The 16,291-nt window shown below is 60.0% G+C and overlaps 1 protein-coding gene across 2 annotated transcripts; it reads left to right on the top strand.

Moving 5' to 3' along the window:
• Positions 1 to 383: 383 nt before the first annotated feature.
• On the top strand, positions 384 to 16,086 carry SMARCD2 (SWI/SNF related, matrix associated, actin dependent regulator of chromatin, subfamily d, member 2). 2 transcript variants are annotated; one of them, XM_050911619.1, is made up of 13 exons: positions 384 to 557; positions 8,357 to 8,541; positions 10,717 to 10,759; positions 11,355 to 11,477; positions 12,346 to 12,465; positions 12,640 to 12,735; positions 13,840 to 13,941; positions 14,223 to 14,384; positions 14,662 to 14,759; positions 15,064 to 15,199; positions 15,397 to 15,519; positions 15,619 to 15,720; positions 15,835 to 16,086. In XM_050911619.1, exons 1-13 carry the CDS (start codon positions 396 to 398, stop codon positions 15,886 to 15,888), a joined length of 1,506 nt encoding a protein of 501 aa, XP_050767576.1. In that variant the 5' UTR covers positions 384 to 395; the 3' UTR covers positions 15,889 to 16,086. The 2 variants fall into 2 exon arrangements, with proteins under 2 accessions (XP_050767576.1, XP_050767577.1); XM_050911620.1 differs by lacking the exon at positions 384 to 557 and adding an exon at positions 3,059 to 3,079.
• Positions 16,087 to 16,291: the final 205 nt, after the last annotated feature.

Below are 16,291 nucleotides of genomic sequence, written 5' to 3'. Positions count from 1 at the left end.
CAAGCACACATGCCTGCACATACCTAAGTGTGTGCACACATGCACGCACACGCACGTGCGCGCACGCGCACACACACACGCGCGCGCACACACACACGCGCGCGCACACACACACACACACACACACACACACACACACACACACACACACACACACACACACACACACGCTCCGCCTCGGGGAGGCGGGGCCGTGTCTGGGGCGGAGCCTTCGCTCAGGTGGGGCGGGGCTTTACCCTGGGGGCGGGGGCACGGCGCAGGGGGCGGGGCGTTCCGGGGGAGGGGCCAGCGGGCGCCGCGCGCTGACTCCGTCTCCGGGCGCCGCCGCCGCCGCCGCTTCCGAGTAAACACCGCGGGCGGGGGCTGCTCCCCCCCCCCCCCCCCCCCCCCCCGCCATGGCCGGCCGCGGCGCCTTCCCGCTCAGCCCGTTGCCTCCCGCCGCCGCCCCGCCGCCCCCGGGGCCCGGCCCCGCCATCCTGCGGGGCCCCAGCCCGGCTCCGGCCGCTGCCGCCGCCCCGGGCTACCGCCCCATGGGCCCGGCCGCCGCGCAGTACCAGGTGAGGCGGCCTCGGGATGGGGGGAGGCGGGCGGTGTGAGGGGTGGGTGTGAGGAGAAGTGGGGGGGGGGGGGGGTCGCGGAGGACCCCTCAGGGCCCCGCCGCCCGGCCCGGAGCCGCCCGGGGGTGGAGGGCGCTGGGCCGGCCGTTGGGGCCTTCCCTGCGCCTCAGGGCCCGCGGCGGGCCGGGGCAGCGGCTGCCGGGCCTCCACCAGCTCCAGAAATCACCCCGGGGTGTCCCTCACCCAGGAGCCCAGCCTCCGCCGGTACCCCCGGCTTAAATCCCGGATAATGTTCTTTTTCTGCCATTTTTAGTTAGGATACCTCCACGCGCTCCGTCTTCCCCTGCTCTCGCTTTCCACCCTCTCAAAAAACCCCCATAAAAGTTAAGGCAGCGTCGCCGAGCACGTCCCCTCCGCCGCAGCGATAGTCGGTGACCGCCCGGCAGGAGCCGGTGTGCCTTACCCCGGTATCCGGTGAGACCCCGCCGGGGACCGGAGCGGAGGAAGCGTGAGCCGCTCCCGGTGGAGGCCGTGCACCCGGCTCCAGCCTCGCAGCCATTTCCCATAGCACGGAGCTGCCTCGAAACCTGTTTATCTGCGTCTTTGGCAAAGGTGGAGGTAACCGTTTGGCATTGCGGGTGCGTATCTTCAAGAAGCAGCTGAGGAGATGGTTAAGTGGTGGGTGAGGAGAACAACAGGCGCTTGCTAATGTTGGGAGAAAGTAGATCTGAGCAGGGAGCAGCCCTCAAAAAGCAAAAGAAATCACTCCTTTTCCAGCCTAAACATCTCTTATAAGAAGTATATTCTGACGTATGCTCAAGTTTCCACCTCCCCCTTGCACACGCAGCTTGTCTGTTTGCTCTTACGTGCAGGGTGATTATTTTGGTTATTAGGCTTCTGGTGTAAAGCACAGTCTTCCAGGCAGGCTTGAAATGGAGGAGCCCAGTTGTGCAACACGTTCTCATCCGCCGCTGATCGCCTCCTCCAGAGCTGCCACCTTATTTGCATGAATTAAAACTTGAGAAATCAATCAAGCCGAGGGAATTTCCAGCTTGTAAGCTTCATTAATACAAGATGAAGAAACAACTTCCCCCTCTAGCCTTAAAAATGCCAAAAAGCCCAGCACTGAAAACTGAGATGGTGCAGCAGGGCCAGTCTGAGCGTGAATCGACGGTAACTCGACTCGGAGGCGTTTTGGGCCGGGCAGGCACTCGATCGTTTGCCCTGGCCTTCCATGCAGCAGATTGCAAAACCTAGCTGGGAAGCTGGAGCCTGACGGGAGCAGCCAGGAGCCGCTCACCGCTGTAGGTAAACAGGCTAACGTAGGCTTGCTTTTTCCCCCCGTTGCTGGCCGTAACGCCGTGACGGTAGCAGGTGTTGGGAGCGCCCGGCCGGCGTAGGGTGATGTACACCGAGCGTACGTCACCACAGTATCTGGCACCAGCAAGCCAGGGCAGGAGCTGGCTGGGTCGGCAGGGCCGGTCGAGCCCCGGGGCTGGCGGCGAGCGCCGTGCCTCGCGTCTGGCCGTGAGCTGCATCTGGCTGGCAGCTTGCTGGCAGGGCTGCCTGCGCGTGGGAGGGGAGAGCGGGTATGATCCAGAGGGTCTGCCCTTTGTTTTGCAATTCCCAGGCTGGGGAAAGCAGCCCCTCCCTTTCCAGTGGCCATCCCTGCCGTACCCGGAGGACTTCTCTGCTCCGTTATGCCCTGGCTTAATGAACAACTTCATTATTTGGGCACTAGGAGACACAACAGGCCTCATCCACGCCAACGAGTGCTTAGGGGTTCTTTAATCACTGGATTATTAAACATATGGTCGTCCTTTTGACATCCTTGCATGCCTGCTGGTTATTTACTGGCGGCTCGAGCAGGGAATTCAAGAGGATGACTCCCTTTGGGAGTTCCTTTTGGGACCAGTTTGGGACCCTTTTAGGAGGTGATGTTTCCAGAGCAGCCAGGTGCCAGTACCATGCCCGGAGCAGGAAGGAGAGGGTTTTTTCCAGGAGGAGGATGATCAGCTGAGCTGTCAGGCTGCTTGGTGATGCGTCTGCAGGCAGAGCCCCCATCGCAGTCCCTGTCCCTGTGCTGGTGGCAGCACGGATGCTAAGGCTGAGTCCCAGCCCCCAGCATCCAGGTAGTGCTGGCTGGTGTAAATTAAGTGAGAGGGAGCCTTTCTTCTGTTTATTCAGGTGCTACTTTTGGGCTTAGGAGAGTTTTTTCCCAAGTTATCGGATTGACGCTGTGGCAGGGAGCAGGCTTGGCCCTGTGTGGTGGAGATGGGACTGTGCAAAGCAGTGCTCCGGCCTCAAAGTTACCCCGTGCTGATGCTTTGCCGGTGCACAGAGGGGGCAAAAAGCAGCATTCGTTAGGCGCCCCATTAAAAGGGTTCCATTGGCACTTGCTGGCGAAAGAGCCTGGTTTCCGTGGGACAGGAGCAGTCTGAGCAGCTCCTAACCCTGGAAGCAGCTGCGGCTCGGTGATCCCGTCCCTGGGCAGGCGGCAGTGTGAAGGAAAGCGAAGTCGTGCTTCATGGAGAGACCCATGCAGGCAGCCGGGACGGAGGAGCTGGAGAAGTGTGGGTCGCTGGTATGGAGCCAGGTGAAAGATGGGGTGGCCTGGACATGTTGGAGAGGGTGTAGTGCGGCATGGGAGAGATCCACCCGATCTTCTTGGGAGCAGAGGAAAACAGTGTTCCTGCTCATCGGGTGATTGGGATTGGCTTGAAGGGGGCCTGGGGACAACAGCCAGGGCTGGAGCTGTACCAGAAAGCTGCACAGAAAGCTGTGATGCTGCTTGGGCTGGGTGACCCCACCCTTCCCAAGGGAGATGGTTTCCAAGGCAGGTTTCATCATAGACTGAGCCTCGAGTTAATTTAAGTAATGATACAAAGCAGATGAACGTTGTTTTCTTGGAGCAAGAGGCAGGAAGGCAACAATGGAGACCATGGCACCCTTTGTTTCTCCTGGGGAAACACGACAGTGAAGTTCTAGGTGGATGACGTCTCCAGAACTCGCTGTTGAAGGCCCTCACTCCATCTTCCTCCACAGGACCTTCTCGGGAGCTCTCGGAGCCGTTCCCTGGGCAGTTTAGCACTGCAGCAGCACCAAAGGCAGTGTGTTATGCCAGGCACTTATCTCTGCTCTTCCTGTGTGTGCCTCCATGCTGTGTTAGCAGCTGCCCGAGTTTCTTTTTCAAGCAGGAACCCAACACCTTTGTTCCTTGTTCCTGCTTGCATTAATGCCCATGTTATGATTTGAATCCCCGTGACCTTTCCGTTCTCTGACCTGTAACATCTGCGGCTTCAGATGTGAGGCTGCAGACGGGCAGGTTTGTCTGGACCCGGACATCTCTGCTGGTGCTTGAAACGTTGCCAGCACGTGTCCTAAATCTGCTTGGTGTCTTTGCCTGTTGCTTTGCCCTTTTCCCTTTGATTTACGACTTCCTCGTCTACGGTTTTTAGCTGAGAAACTATCTGACTCCTGGAGCTCCTCCTGTATCAAAATCCGGTGGGTCTTCCAAGCATGACGAGCTGCGTTGGGGCAGTTTGGGGGCTTGCTGGGAGCAAGGTGCTGCATGAGAGCTTGCAGCGTGCAATGGCATCTCGATAACAACACCACCTCCCGGATGAAGAGCTCCGCCAGCACGAACCCAGGCTCTTCCTGGCACCCTCCCAAGAGGGATTTGCTCACAGATAAGAACGAACAAAGAGGGGAAGAGCACCCTTCTGGAGTGTGCTGGGGGGGGGCTCAGTTGGTCCCAATCCACGCGAAGCCCTGAGTTGAGCGGTGGCTTTAGGCAACCGAGCTCTCCTTGAGACCAGTGTGGAGCTCAAATCCCATTTAAACAGGGTTTGCTTCTGCATCTGTCCTAATGGGAAGCACTGCCATCCGGGCATGCGGGGAGGAACTTGCAGGAAGAGCTGTCGTCGCCTGGCGTCTGTCCAGGGCTCTGCTCCCAAAGCCCTGGGTGAGGATGCATGTGGGCTCTTGCTCCCTGCCTGTTAGTATGTACAAAGTTGGATCGCGCCTTTCTGGATGGAGCAAAACATGCGTCGGGAAGAGCCTTTCCCCCTCATTGGGGAGATGGAGGGAAGAGCTGCAGTCTTGGAAGGAAGAGGAAGAGAGGCTCTCAAGCTGTTTTCTGAATTGCTGCTTTTCTTCAAGCTCGCTCTCCAGCCCAACTTTTTCTTGCAGATCCATCCTGCGATTTATTGCTCCCCTTGTTTCTCCTTTCTGCTACCAGCCTCTGATTTCTGGCCTGCCCTTCCTCAAGAAGGGGCCTTTGGCAGGCGGGGAGGCTCCTGTCATGCCAACAAACATCCATCGGGAAGCTGTCCAGCCTCCCGTTGGATTCAGCTGAAGCTGACTCTCAACAGAGCTCCCCAAATGCAAGTGGCCTGTGCATTGACCTGGGATGAACCGCTAAACCGCAGCCAGCCCCATTCGTTCCTTCAGCTTTGGCAGGGAACAGAAACAAGCTGTTTTCTGTCCCATTTCCAAACGGCTCTGCTCGCGCTCCGCAGGGAAGGCTGGACGAGGTCCAGCTTGTTCCTCGGAGCTGAGCTTGCGAGGTTTGCCCTTTGTCCGCCCCACTGGCAGGGGTGGTGGGGCAGGGAGGGGAGGACGAGGCAGTACCCGGAGGGGATGGGGCAGCAGCGCTGCCCTGGGTGAAGAGGGGTGAACAGAGGGACAAGGGGCGTTAGACAGGAATGAGCTAAGGAAGGGCTCCTTGGTTTGAGCTGGTCTAATAAAATTTCCTGAATTTAAGCCCTCTTGCATCCTGCTAATTTCCAGGGCTTCTGAAAGGGGATGGAGGCAGGCTTCACCCCGCCGGGGCTGTAATGGTGCTTTGTGGCTTAGCCGGAGATTTAAGGCTGTGCCATGCCTGCGTGAGCTGAGTCTTAGGAGCCTGCAGCCTTCGGGCAGGAGGTGAGGGGGCTGAGGCTCCCCTGGACAGGGGTGCAGTCGCTGGTTGAACACAAGGCAGAGGCTGACCCTGCTTTGCCGAGAGGCTTCTCCGTTGCAAATCTTGAGTGTAAACTGAGGGGAAAAAACTATCCACGTGGAGGATTCTGCCTTCCCTTTTTGTGCTTGTCCAAGCAATCAAATGCGGGTCCCTGGTGGGCTGGAACTCGCTCCCCCGGCAGCTTAGCTGTGGCTGATGGTTCTCAGATGTTTGTGGAGGTGAACGTTAAAGTCTTAAGTGTGAGAGATCCATTCATGCTTGCGCTGAACCTCTCCCTGCCAACAGAGTTGTCTCCTCTTCTTGCAACCGAGCAGTCTCTCGCCCTCCAAAGAGCAGATGGACACATGGGAGACCTTGCACGAAGTGGTATCGCTGATGTGGAGCTGTCAAAGACTCTCTGAGCTGACTTCAGCCAGCCTCCAAATCTCTCATTTCAAGGGTAGACCAGAAATGTGACCCATGGAGTGGCAGAGGGAGGAAGGAGAGATCTCAGGGCATGGTGGTGGTGAGAGCTGCCCTGGCCGAAGGACAGGAGCTGGTCGTGGCCACGTCGCCTCTTAGTCCGAGCAAGCTGCTGACAGCGCTCTCCCGTCGGCACGTGCAGGGAAGGGGTTGTGTTGTCGTACGTTGTCACGTAGGGAACCTCCCGGACCTTCAGACCGGTTTTCCTGTGGCACTCGTCACTGTCTCCCCTGTGGGCTTGAGAAACACTGGGGGCAGGGCTTCCCTGAAAGCCATCTGTCTTCTCCATGCTCCTGGTGGCTTTAGGGAGCTGCAGGTGACTACTTGCAGCCTTGGCACTACGCAGCTTTTCCTGGGGCTCCTGAATTTCTGATTAAAAGTTTCACAGCTTCTTCTTGTGGCTTATTTGTTCTCCAGAAGCCCTCGCAGATGAGTCAGCACAGTTACGGGAGTGCGGTCCTCCTGTAGCCACGCTGTACTGGCAAACGGTGTTTACTCAGTACCTGTGTTTTTTAATTTTGCAAAGGGTGTGGATCTTGGTGCTGGCTCTCCTCCAAGCCCTGCCATGGAGGATTTAGTGATAAACCCGGAGAAACTGGGTTCTTGCCTTGTGATTTTTGGCAAAAGAGGAGGTGCTGCTGGCTGCTGTCGGCTCTTGGCGATGCCGGCGCAGTCCTGCTTGTCACGAGGAGTTGTGCAAATGTGGCCGATCAAAAGGAGAGAAACATCTGGGGGCTGTTAAGAGGAAGAAATAGGCTCCTGCCTTGTAGCAAGGGCAGGTTTAGCAAGCCCAGGCTCTGGAGGTGCTGCTTCAAAGGAGGGCTGAGCAAAGGTGGTGGAGACAGCATTTAGTTGTGTAACGGGCTCAGCCCGCGCTTTGTGTGCATGTTGTTGAACTTCCACGTGCGGCACTAATCCTGTGCCCCGCTGCTGCTCGACTTCCCAGCTGCAATGCACTTCTCGATGCAGCGCTTGGTATGTTTTGGGGATCTCCCACTTGCAGAGACACCTGTGGCCTTGGGCTCCGGAGCGGGAGCGACTCAAGCAACTCAAGCTTTTGGTTTTGCATTTACCAGCTTTTCGGGGAGGAGGTGAGTGTGTTTTGGCTCCAGCTGCCATTAAACCAACTCCCCCCACCGCAGCTCTGAGCCTGCCCGTAAAAGCTGGCAGGCTGCCGGCGGTGGTCTTGTGCTCCCAGCCCTCCCGTGCCCGGGGTTTGCACTGAAATTGATGCCCGTATGCAGAAAGCTCATCAGCTCGCGGTGTTGCCTTGCTGGGCTCCTTTGGGATAATGAGGTGGCTTCATTAGCTCTCTTCTGGCACGGCGGTGTGCCCTGTTAGGGCAGTGGGAGGGGAGCCGTGGGGGATGTCCTGGCACGTTGAGGAGCCTGCGGCAGGGGAGAAATGTTGCTCTGCTGGCTTGGTGGCTCTCCCAGCCTCGCATCTTGGCAGCGGGGAGCTTGAGGATCAAAGGATCCCGGGAAGCTGTTGGCTCGGACTGCCGGTGAAGCAGGCTGGAGCACGTAGGGGTGGCCGGCGGTCATGGGGTGCTGTGACCGATTGTCAAGGGCCCTGGGGGGATGTGTGGGTTGTAGACTTGGTGGCACCTGCGAGCCAGCAGTGTGGGTGCTAGCTTGCCAAACTGCTCTGCTCCAGGGGATGCGGAGGGGTTGTGAGTGCTGCCCTGGGTCGGGACCCCTTGCAGGAGTGGTTAGGTATTGCATCGTGGCTCGTAAATGCCCTTTCTGGGTCCCTGAAGGGGGAAGGACAGGAGCTGGCGTGCTGGCAGGGGGTGAGCTCTTGCCTCCATCCCCTGCGCCCAGGAGCTCGTCTTCCTTCCTGCCTGCTGGCCTCATGACCAGTGCCGTTAGGAAGTGGGATTGCCCTGCTCCCCTCCCAGGCATTGCATCTGCCAGCACTGCTGCTTTCCGGAGAGGAACCCACGGCCCAACCCACGCCACAGCCCCTGATGTCCCCAGGGTGAAGGCTTTGCAGGCAATGACCCTCGTGATGGGGCCTCGTGATGCTCCAGGTCCGATGTCTCCTGCCGCGTGGTGGTGGCTCGTGGCCATGCATGGCTTTGGCTCCATGCCGGCTGGCAGGCTGGGCTTCCCCTGCGGTCGGTGGCTTCTGCTCGTCCCGGTTCTGCTTTCCTGTCACTCTTCCTGCAGCAAGGAAGGCTGCAGCTCCTGAAGTCCTTCCCTCCTCCCTGCCCTGTCCCTTGCCCACACCTCGGAGCAGGGTACGGCCTCAGAAATCTCTCCCGGGGAAGAAGCAAGAGGGCACGTGGCATCTGCTGGTGCCCAGCAAAGATCAGGCCCCCTTGCAGGGCAGTGTTTAACGCACACTCTTCCTCTCTTCTCTTCCCCACTAGCGCCCGGGGATGCCGCCTGGCAGCCGGATGCCCATGGCAGGGCTGCAGGTGGGACCACCGGGAGCCCCCCCCTATGGAGCAGCCTCCCCAATGAGACCTGGCCTGCCGCAGTCGATGATGGACCCCTTCAGGAAGCGCCTGCTGACCCCCCAGGCACAGCCGCCGCTGGCCACCCAGAGGAGAGGGTAAGGGGCCAGCACCCTCCCGCTCCGGGACGGACACCCGCAGCAGGCTGGAGGCGGGCGGTTTGACCCGCCGAGTCCCGGTTGCACTTCACCACAGAAACCTGCAGCTCCCTGCCCTGCCGCAGAGGGGTGAGCTGCCTGCAGCGGGGCGGGAGCCGGCACGGCTTGCCTGCACGGCTTGCCTGCACGCTCCCCCCGGCTGGCACCGCTGGCGGTGGGAAACCTGCCAGAGCTCAGGGCTGGGATGTTTTGCGATGACGGGGGGGGAATGGGGATGGGGGCAGAGATCGCTCAGCTCGCAGCTTCCCTGTGGTCTGATCTCCACGCCAGTAACCAAAAAGCCTCGCTGCATGCGTTTGTGCTTGCCAGAGGCCCCAGCACCGGCTCCTCAGGGTCTTTTCCCTTCTCACAGGGGTTCGTGCTGGCTCTGGCAGGCACAGCCGCGGGTGGGAACGGGGGTGGCAGGTTGTAGAGACGCTCCCTGGAGCTGCGGTCTCGGTAGGACTGTTTGTTGGGGCTGGGCTGGTTGAGCCGTGGGGCTCTGCCAGCAGCTCCTCGCTTGTTTACAACACTGCTAATCCCTTTGCTCCGTTTCTGTTTTCCGCGAGGGCTTCTTGATTACTGGAGGCTGTTTCTCAGGGCAGAGTCCCTTGGTCCTAATGGATACTCGGGTCCCGTTCCCTGCCCTGGCTGTGTGGCAGGGCCGGCAGCCAACAGCTCGTTAGGCTCCGTGATCCCTCTGCGGGGCATCACAGCCTCTGCACAGCGGCTGCGCATCCCTTCGGTGCTCCAGAGCAAGCTGGGGATTAAGGACAAGGGGCAGCTCGCCACCGAGCAAGGACGTCAGCAGCCAGATAAGGCTGCGGCTCCATTCCCGGGGGCTGGCTGTGTGGGATCAGCCATGCTCAGCTGGTCGAGCATCCTTGCTCCCGGCTGGCTGCGGATCAAGGGATCAGGAACTGCCAGCCGCTAATGGGGTGGCCAAACCCTGCAGTGCAGGAAGCATTTAATACGGCAAGAAGAGCTCAAAGAAGTGCTCTGACCCCCCTCTTAGCTAGGGCTGCCCTCCCGATGCGTCCTCCTGCTCGAGCAGCCGTGGGCAGCCGGCGTACCTTGGACACCTCGTGATGGCAGCACGAACGCCCACGTTTGCTGCCCTGCTGCTTCACATGCTGCCAAGGGAAAGGGACTTCCCTTTGCCTGCTGGACTCTGCCCCATCTCTTACGTGTGCGGCAGAACGGGAGGAGAGCATTTCCCTGTGTATCCAGGCATTGAGCGTGAATTTAACGGGGCATCGGGGTGGGCTCAGGGAGGGAGCCTGCAGCATGCGGGAGGGGAGGAGAGCCCAGGGCCCTGTGGTCTGACAGGGTATTACAAGCTTGGAGAGAGCTAAAATGGCTCTGAGCAAGGCTGCAGCCGTGCTGTGGCTCTAGAGGCCCTTCTGCTTCCTCTACCCACGATGATTTCAGCCCCGCTGTGGCAAGGCTGGTTTGGTTTAAGCTGTTTTTAAGTGAGCTCCTGGAACTGGGCTTTGGTTTGTAGTGCTGGGAGAATGTGATGGCCACTTCCAGAGAGGAAACTCAGGAACACTGTCCTGCAGACGGGAGCATGCCTGCAGCCGCAGCTTTGCCTCATACCACCTTCTCCTTGCTCCTGCCCTGCGGCACCTTTAGCAAGCGGCAGCAAACCAGACCCAGGGACTGGATTTCCTTCCCTTGGCTTGCCCACAGAGATAGGTTTTCTTACTCATTTGCTTTCCAGCACTGATCCAAGGGCTTGTGCTCTAGGTGCTCTTACAGCCTTTCTTTGTTCCCCTCCTGCAAATCCAAAGTCTCTGTCACACAGAGCAGCCCTGAAAGGGGACCTTCTCCCCCAGACCTCTTCACTGCAGCGGGAGCCTCAACACCCGGCTCAGGCTGAGCCATCCACGTGGCACGCAGCCGGCACTGCCGCTGTGACTCCCCTCCCTGGAACCTGGCCCCATTTGTGGCCTGGATGGGGCTAAAAGAGCCGCTGGGCTCCTGGTGTACGAGCAGAGCTCGATGTCGGCCCCTGAGACCCGCTGCTGCCCGAGTATGGGACGTGCAGCAGCTTCCCACCGGGCAGGCAGCAAGAGCTGCGGCATTAAATTTTTTTTTTCTTTTTTTTTTTTTTTGCCTTTGTGCTTTTTGCAGAGTGAAAAGGAGGAAGATGGCTGACAAGGTCCTGCCGCAGAGGGTGAGTGCTGCCTCAGTACGTGGGGAAAGAGCTGAGCTGCTGGAGGGAGGTGATGCATCCATGCTGCCTTCCCAGGGCAGCCAGGGTGATGGGGTCCCCACGGGGAGGAGGATCTCACCGGGCCGCATCCTGCCTGCCGGGCACTTCTACTCGGTCCCAAACCAACCTGGAAGATTTGTGTCTCATCCTCTGGGGTGGTGGAAGAGGTTTTGGGTGTGCACAAATTGGACAAGCAGGACTTTGGGCAAGCAAGAAGCAGCAGTGGGTTGGGGTGGAGACCCCAGGAGGACCCTAAGCCTCTCCTGGGGGTCCCTCTTGACAATCCAGGGTTGCGTTACCTGCCTGTGACACCAGGCAGGCTGCTGGGCACAGTGACAGGCTCCAAACTGAGGTCTGCAGTACAGCTCTGTGATTTGGGGAGAGCTTTGCAGGGGTGTAGTGTTTGTTTAAAATGAGAAATCGGTGCTGTTGTGCTGGACTCGTCACTTGGTGACTCCTTGGTGTGTCAGCCCAGCACCAGTAGTGTTGCTGAGGCTGGTGTGGGGGATGCAGCCTCATCCCAACACGCAAGGGACTGACCATTTCTGTTTGACAGATCCGGGAACTGGTCCCAGAATCCCAGGCCTACATGGACCTCCTCGCCTTTGAGCGCAAGCTGGACCAAACCATTGCTCGGAAGAGGATGGAGATTCAGGAGGCCATTAAGAAACCACTGACGGTGCGTGGCAGCCCTGGCTGGCCGGGAGGGCAAGCAGCCGGATGGGGTGGGGGGCTATGAGGTGGGTGCTGCTGTGGGTGCTGGCAGTCACCCTCTTGCTCTAAGCATCCCCTCTCTCTGTTTTCCTATTTTTAACCCCATGCAACGCTACAGGCTTGGGGAAGAGCGGCTGGAAAGCTGCCCGGCAGAAAAGGAGCTGGGGGTGTTGGTCGACAGCCGGCTGAATATGAGCCGGCAGCGTGCCCAGGTGGCCAAGAAGGCCACTAGCTTGTGGCAGAAATAGTGTGGCCAGCAGGACTAGGGCAGTGATCGTTGCCCTGTATTCGGCACCGGTGAGGCCGCCCCTCAAATACTGTGTTCAGTTTTGGGCCCCTCACTACAAGACAGACACGGAGGTGCTGGAGCGCGTCCAAAGAAGGGCAACAAAGCTGGTGAAGGGTCTGGAGAACAAGTCTTATGAGGAGCGGCTGAGGGAACTGGGGTTGTTTAGCCTGGAGAAAAGGAGGCTGAGGGGAGACCTTCTCGCTCTCTACAACTACCTGAAAGGAGGTTGTAGAGAGGTGGGGGTCTGTCTCTTCTCCCAAGTAACAAGTGATAGGATGAGAGGAAATGGCCTCAAGTTGCCCCAGGGGAGGTTTAGATTGGATATTAGGAAAAATTCCTTCACCGAAAGGGTTGTCAAGCATTGGAACAGGCTGCCCAGGGAAGTGGTTGAGTCACCATCCCTGGAGGTACTTAAAAGACGTGTAGATGTGGTGCGTAGGGACATGGTTTAGTGGTGGACTTGGCAGTGCTAGGTTAACGGTTGGACTCGATGATCTGAAAGGTCCTTTCCAACCTATAACGATTCTGTGATTCTATTCCACAGCAAAAGCGGAAGCTGAGGATTTACATCTCCAACACTTTCACCCCAGCCAAAGAAGAAGGGGAGAGTGGTGAGCGCGTGGCCTCCTGGGAGCTACGCGTGGAGGGCAAACTGCTGGAAGACGTAAGGATACAGGCAGGGATGAACTGGTTGTGGGAGGAGCACTGGTGGTCTGTGCTGAGGGCTTGGCTGGGGTGGGTACGGCCCTCTGCTCGCTGGGTGCTGGAGGCGGTGTTTGGGCTGGGCCCCTCCATGGCTGGCGGTGTCAGGCCAAGTCTCTCCTGCTCTGTTTTGCAGCCGAGCAAGCAGAAGAGGAAGTTCTCCTCTTTTTTCAAGAGCCTCGTCATCGAGCTGGACAAAGAGCTGTACGGGCCAGACAACCATCTGGTGGAGGTGAGGTGGGAGGCTCCCGGCTGCGCTGCGGGGCTGGCTCCGCACCCTGGGCAGGGTGGGGAGAGCCGTTATCCCCGCGGGCGATGGGGAGCTGGTCCTGCTGCTTACCCTGTGGGTGCTCAGCTCCCCAGCCCAGTGCCTGTCCCGCTGCGAGAGGGGGTTGAGCAAGGTGCTTTTGGGTGCTGGGGAGCAGTGCCAAGCCCTCCTTGGGGGACCACGTTGCCGTGCTTTCCAGGCTCAAGTTTACAGCTTCCCTCGTACTGGCTGGTGGCTGGTGTGACTGGTGGCTGGTGTGACGGCTCCTGGCAGCAACTGCTGCCCGCTCGGCTCTTAACCCCCTCACGCCCGCAAGTACGCAGCTAGAGCTGAGAGGTGTGGGGCTGCAGCAAGGACGTGGCTCTGAGAGGCAGCTTGGGCAGCCCTGGGTCCCACAGATTTGCAAACGTGAGGCCCAACACGGGTGATGATGCCGCAGAAAGGCTCATCTGTATGTCCCAGCGCCAGGCGGGAAGAAGGGTCTGCCCTGTTGTCTCTCAGCCTGCTGCCTAGCTGGAAGGTCCTCAGGGAGATTAAGCACTGCCTCTGAGTGGGATCAGACCTTTTCTGGGTGCTCCTCCCTGGAGCAGGCTTTCCCTGCACCCAGCCCATGCTTTTTCCCCCAGGAAATGCTTGTTTCTGTGGTGGTGCCTGCTGTGGTGGGGGTGAATCCCCTTCACGTGCGGGGTGGTTTGTGAGCAGCTCTGATGCGCATCCCCTGCGGTGGCTGAGGCAGGATTGATCCTGCATGGACTCCAGGAGCTGTTTGAGCCCTTGACATCAAGTGCTCAGGGCTGTAACTCCCCCAGCCCGTCCGAATTCCCATCCGCCTCGGCTGGAGCACATCAAGCTGGATCCGTTGGACTGGGTGGGCTGTCGGCTGAAGCCCACTGGGGTCAGACTCCCAGGAACTGCCCAGGGGAGGGATCCAGGCTGTCTGCCTCTGCTAGACCCCTGCACAGAGCCTGAGCACCGGCTCGCTCTGCTCCTGGCTACAGACACAAAGCCTGTTAGCAGGTGGCTTGTCATGGTCCTGGAGTTGACCGGTGTCCCCTTGGTCTCTCGCAGTGGCACCGGCTGCCCACAACCCAGGAGACCGACGGCTTCCAAGTGAAGCGTCCCGGCGACGTCAATGTGAAATGCACTCTGCTGCTCATGCTGGATCACCAGGTAGGGGCCCCGGGGCTGTGTGGGTGCTGGCCGTGCCCTGCTGCCCTTCCTCCAGCACGGCTCGTCTGTATGGGGCAGTCCGGGGGGGCAAATGGGCCTGGGCTGGGGCAGGGCCTTGTATGAGGCCATTGCAGGGCTGTGGGGATAGAAAGGAGCACAGAGAGCTCCAGGCATGGACCCCGCAGCCTGCGGTGACACAAGGGCCGTGCGGGGCACCGTGCTCAAAGGAGGGGTCCTTCCCAGTGCCAGACAGACCCCCTTCATCCCGTGTGTCCCTGCAGCCACCACAGTACAAACTGGACCCTCGCCTGGCTCGCCTGCTCGGGGTGCACACCCAGACCCGCGCCAGCATCATGCAGGCGCTCTGGCTCTACATCAAGCACAACAAGCTGCAGGACAGTCACGAGAAGGAGTACATCAACTGCAACCGCTACTTCCGCCAGGTCAGCCCTTGCCCCGCGGCACCAGCACGCTTTGCTGAGGAGAGCACCCTTCCCACCCCCAGTAAGGCCAGAAAAAGCATCTTTTCTGGCTCGCAACAGACACTCCAGCCTGCCCAATCTCAATTTATGCCCCTTCCCCAAGCTCTGGCTTGCATCCATCAGCTTGCCTTGCGCAAACCGGGGCTGGGTGATTCCCCCCCCTCCTGCCTGACCCTGTCTGTGCCGGGTGGAAGGAGGCCCTGCCATGGACAGCAAACGCTCTGCTTTGCCCCTCCAGATCTTTAACTGCGTCCGCATGCGCTTCTCTGAGATCCCCATGAAGCTGGCGGGGCTCCTGCAGCACCCGGATCCCATCATCATCAACCACACCATCAGGTAGGGGTGGGGAGTGGGCTGGGCAGTGTTCCCTGGGGCTGGTGGGCTCTGGGGGGTGGAGGGGCAGGGTACCTCCCCGGCGGGGTGCAGGAGGGGAGGGCAGTACCTGCAGAGGCTACGGGCTCTCCAGCCCACAGCAGCAGCAAGCACAAGTCACTTGGGAGAGGAAGAATCAGCCAAACAAATTTGGGGGCTTCTTGGGGCAGTCAGTGGGGTACTCGTGTTGCTGTGGGGGGAGTCGATCCGCCCCCGCAGCAGGGTGGAGGCTGAGGAAGTCCCCCCTCAACACCCCGTTTCCTCCCAGCGTGGACCCCAATGACCAGAAGAAGACGGCCTGCTACGACATCGATGTGGAGGTGGACGATCCCCTGAAAGCTCAGATGAGCAACTTCCTGGCTTCCACCACCAACCAGCAGGAGATCGCCTCCCTGGATGCCAAGGTGCGGGGACCCTCGTGAGGGGGGCAGCCCTGCCCGGCAGCGGGGGGCTCAGCTGGGGTGGCAGCAGGGTGGCACTTCAAGGCTGCACCGCAGAGCTGGGGGGAGCTTGGGGGGAGCCATGTCCTGTTCTGGGGAGGTAGGGGACAGCTGCCTCGGGCCCCTTGTCATCTCCCTCTGGCCCCTCGTCATCTCCCTAGATTCACGAGACCATCGAATCCATCAACCAGCTGAAGACGCAGCGCGATTTCATGCTCAGCTTCAGCAACAACCCGCAGGATTTCATCCAGGAATGGATCAAATCCCAGAGGAGGGACCTGAAGGTAAAACCCTGGGGCTGGGCAGAGTGAGGGGCTGGAGCGGGGCTGGGTCCGGCCCTGGTGCTCACCCCGTGTCCCCCCCGCACCCCGTGTTTTGCTCAGATCATAACGGACGTGATCGGGAACCCCGAGGAGGAGCGGCGAGCTGAGTTCTACCAGCAGCCCTGGGCGCAGGAGGCTGTGGGCAGACACATCTTCGCCAAGGTGGGCTCCGGGCCGTGCCGGTGGGGTGCTGCAGCAGGTTTGGGATGGCAGCGGGGTGGGGGGGCATCCCTGGGGCAGCCCCTCTCCCTGCCTGACTGCCCTCATCTCCTCCAGGTCCAGCAGCGTCGGCAGGAACTGGAACAAGTGCTCGGGATCCGCCTCACCTAAGGGGCCAGCGGGGGCTCGGGAGCTCCTTCTCCTCTCCCTGCTGCCTGAGCCTGACGGTACTTCTTACTGGAATCAAATACAGCACTTGCACAAACCCTACGTGCCTGGAGGGATTCGGAGCCGCTCGCGCCCCTGGGCTCCCCTCGGCCGGGAAGCTCTAGCCGCAGGCAGAGCACAGCGGAGGGTCCCCCGGTTCCCCCCCCCCCCCCCCCCCCCCCAAAAAAAGTCCCGCTGCAGCCCTTCTGCTGCGTTAACGCATCCTGCTTTTGCATTGTGCCGTTCGCCTCTTCCCCGTAGCACTGAACGCAGCCCTCCCGCTCGCTCCCCTCCTCTGGCCAAAAGCCCTCCTGGAGTTGCTGCCCAGCAGGGAAAAGCTGCCCTTGCCGACCGGGAGGCGCTGCCT

The sequence above is a fragment of the Gymnogyps californianus genome, chromosome 28 (genome assembly GCF_018139145.2).
Source record: "Gymnogyps californianus isolate 813 chromosome 28, ASM1813914v2, whole genome shotgun sequence".
Classification (NCBI taxonomy): domain Eukaryota; kingdom Metazoa; phylum Chordata; class Aves; order Accipitriformes; family Cathartidae; genus Gymnogyps; species Gymnogyps californianus.
This window is presented reverse-complemented; position numbering and strand designations above follow the sequence as displayed.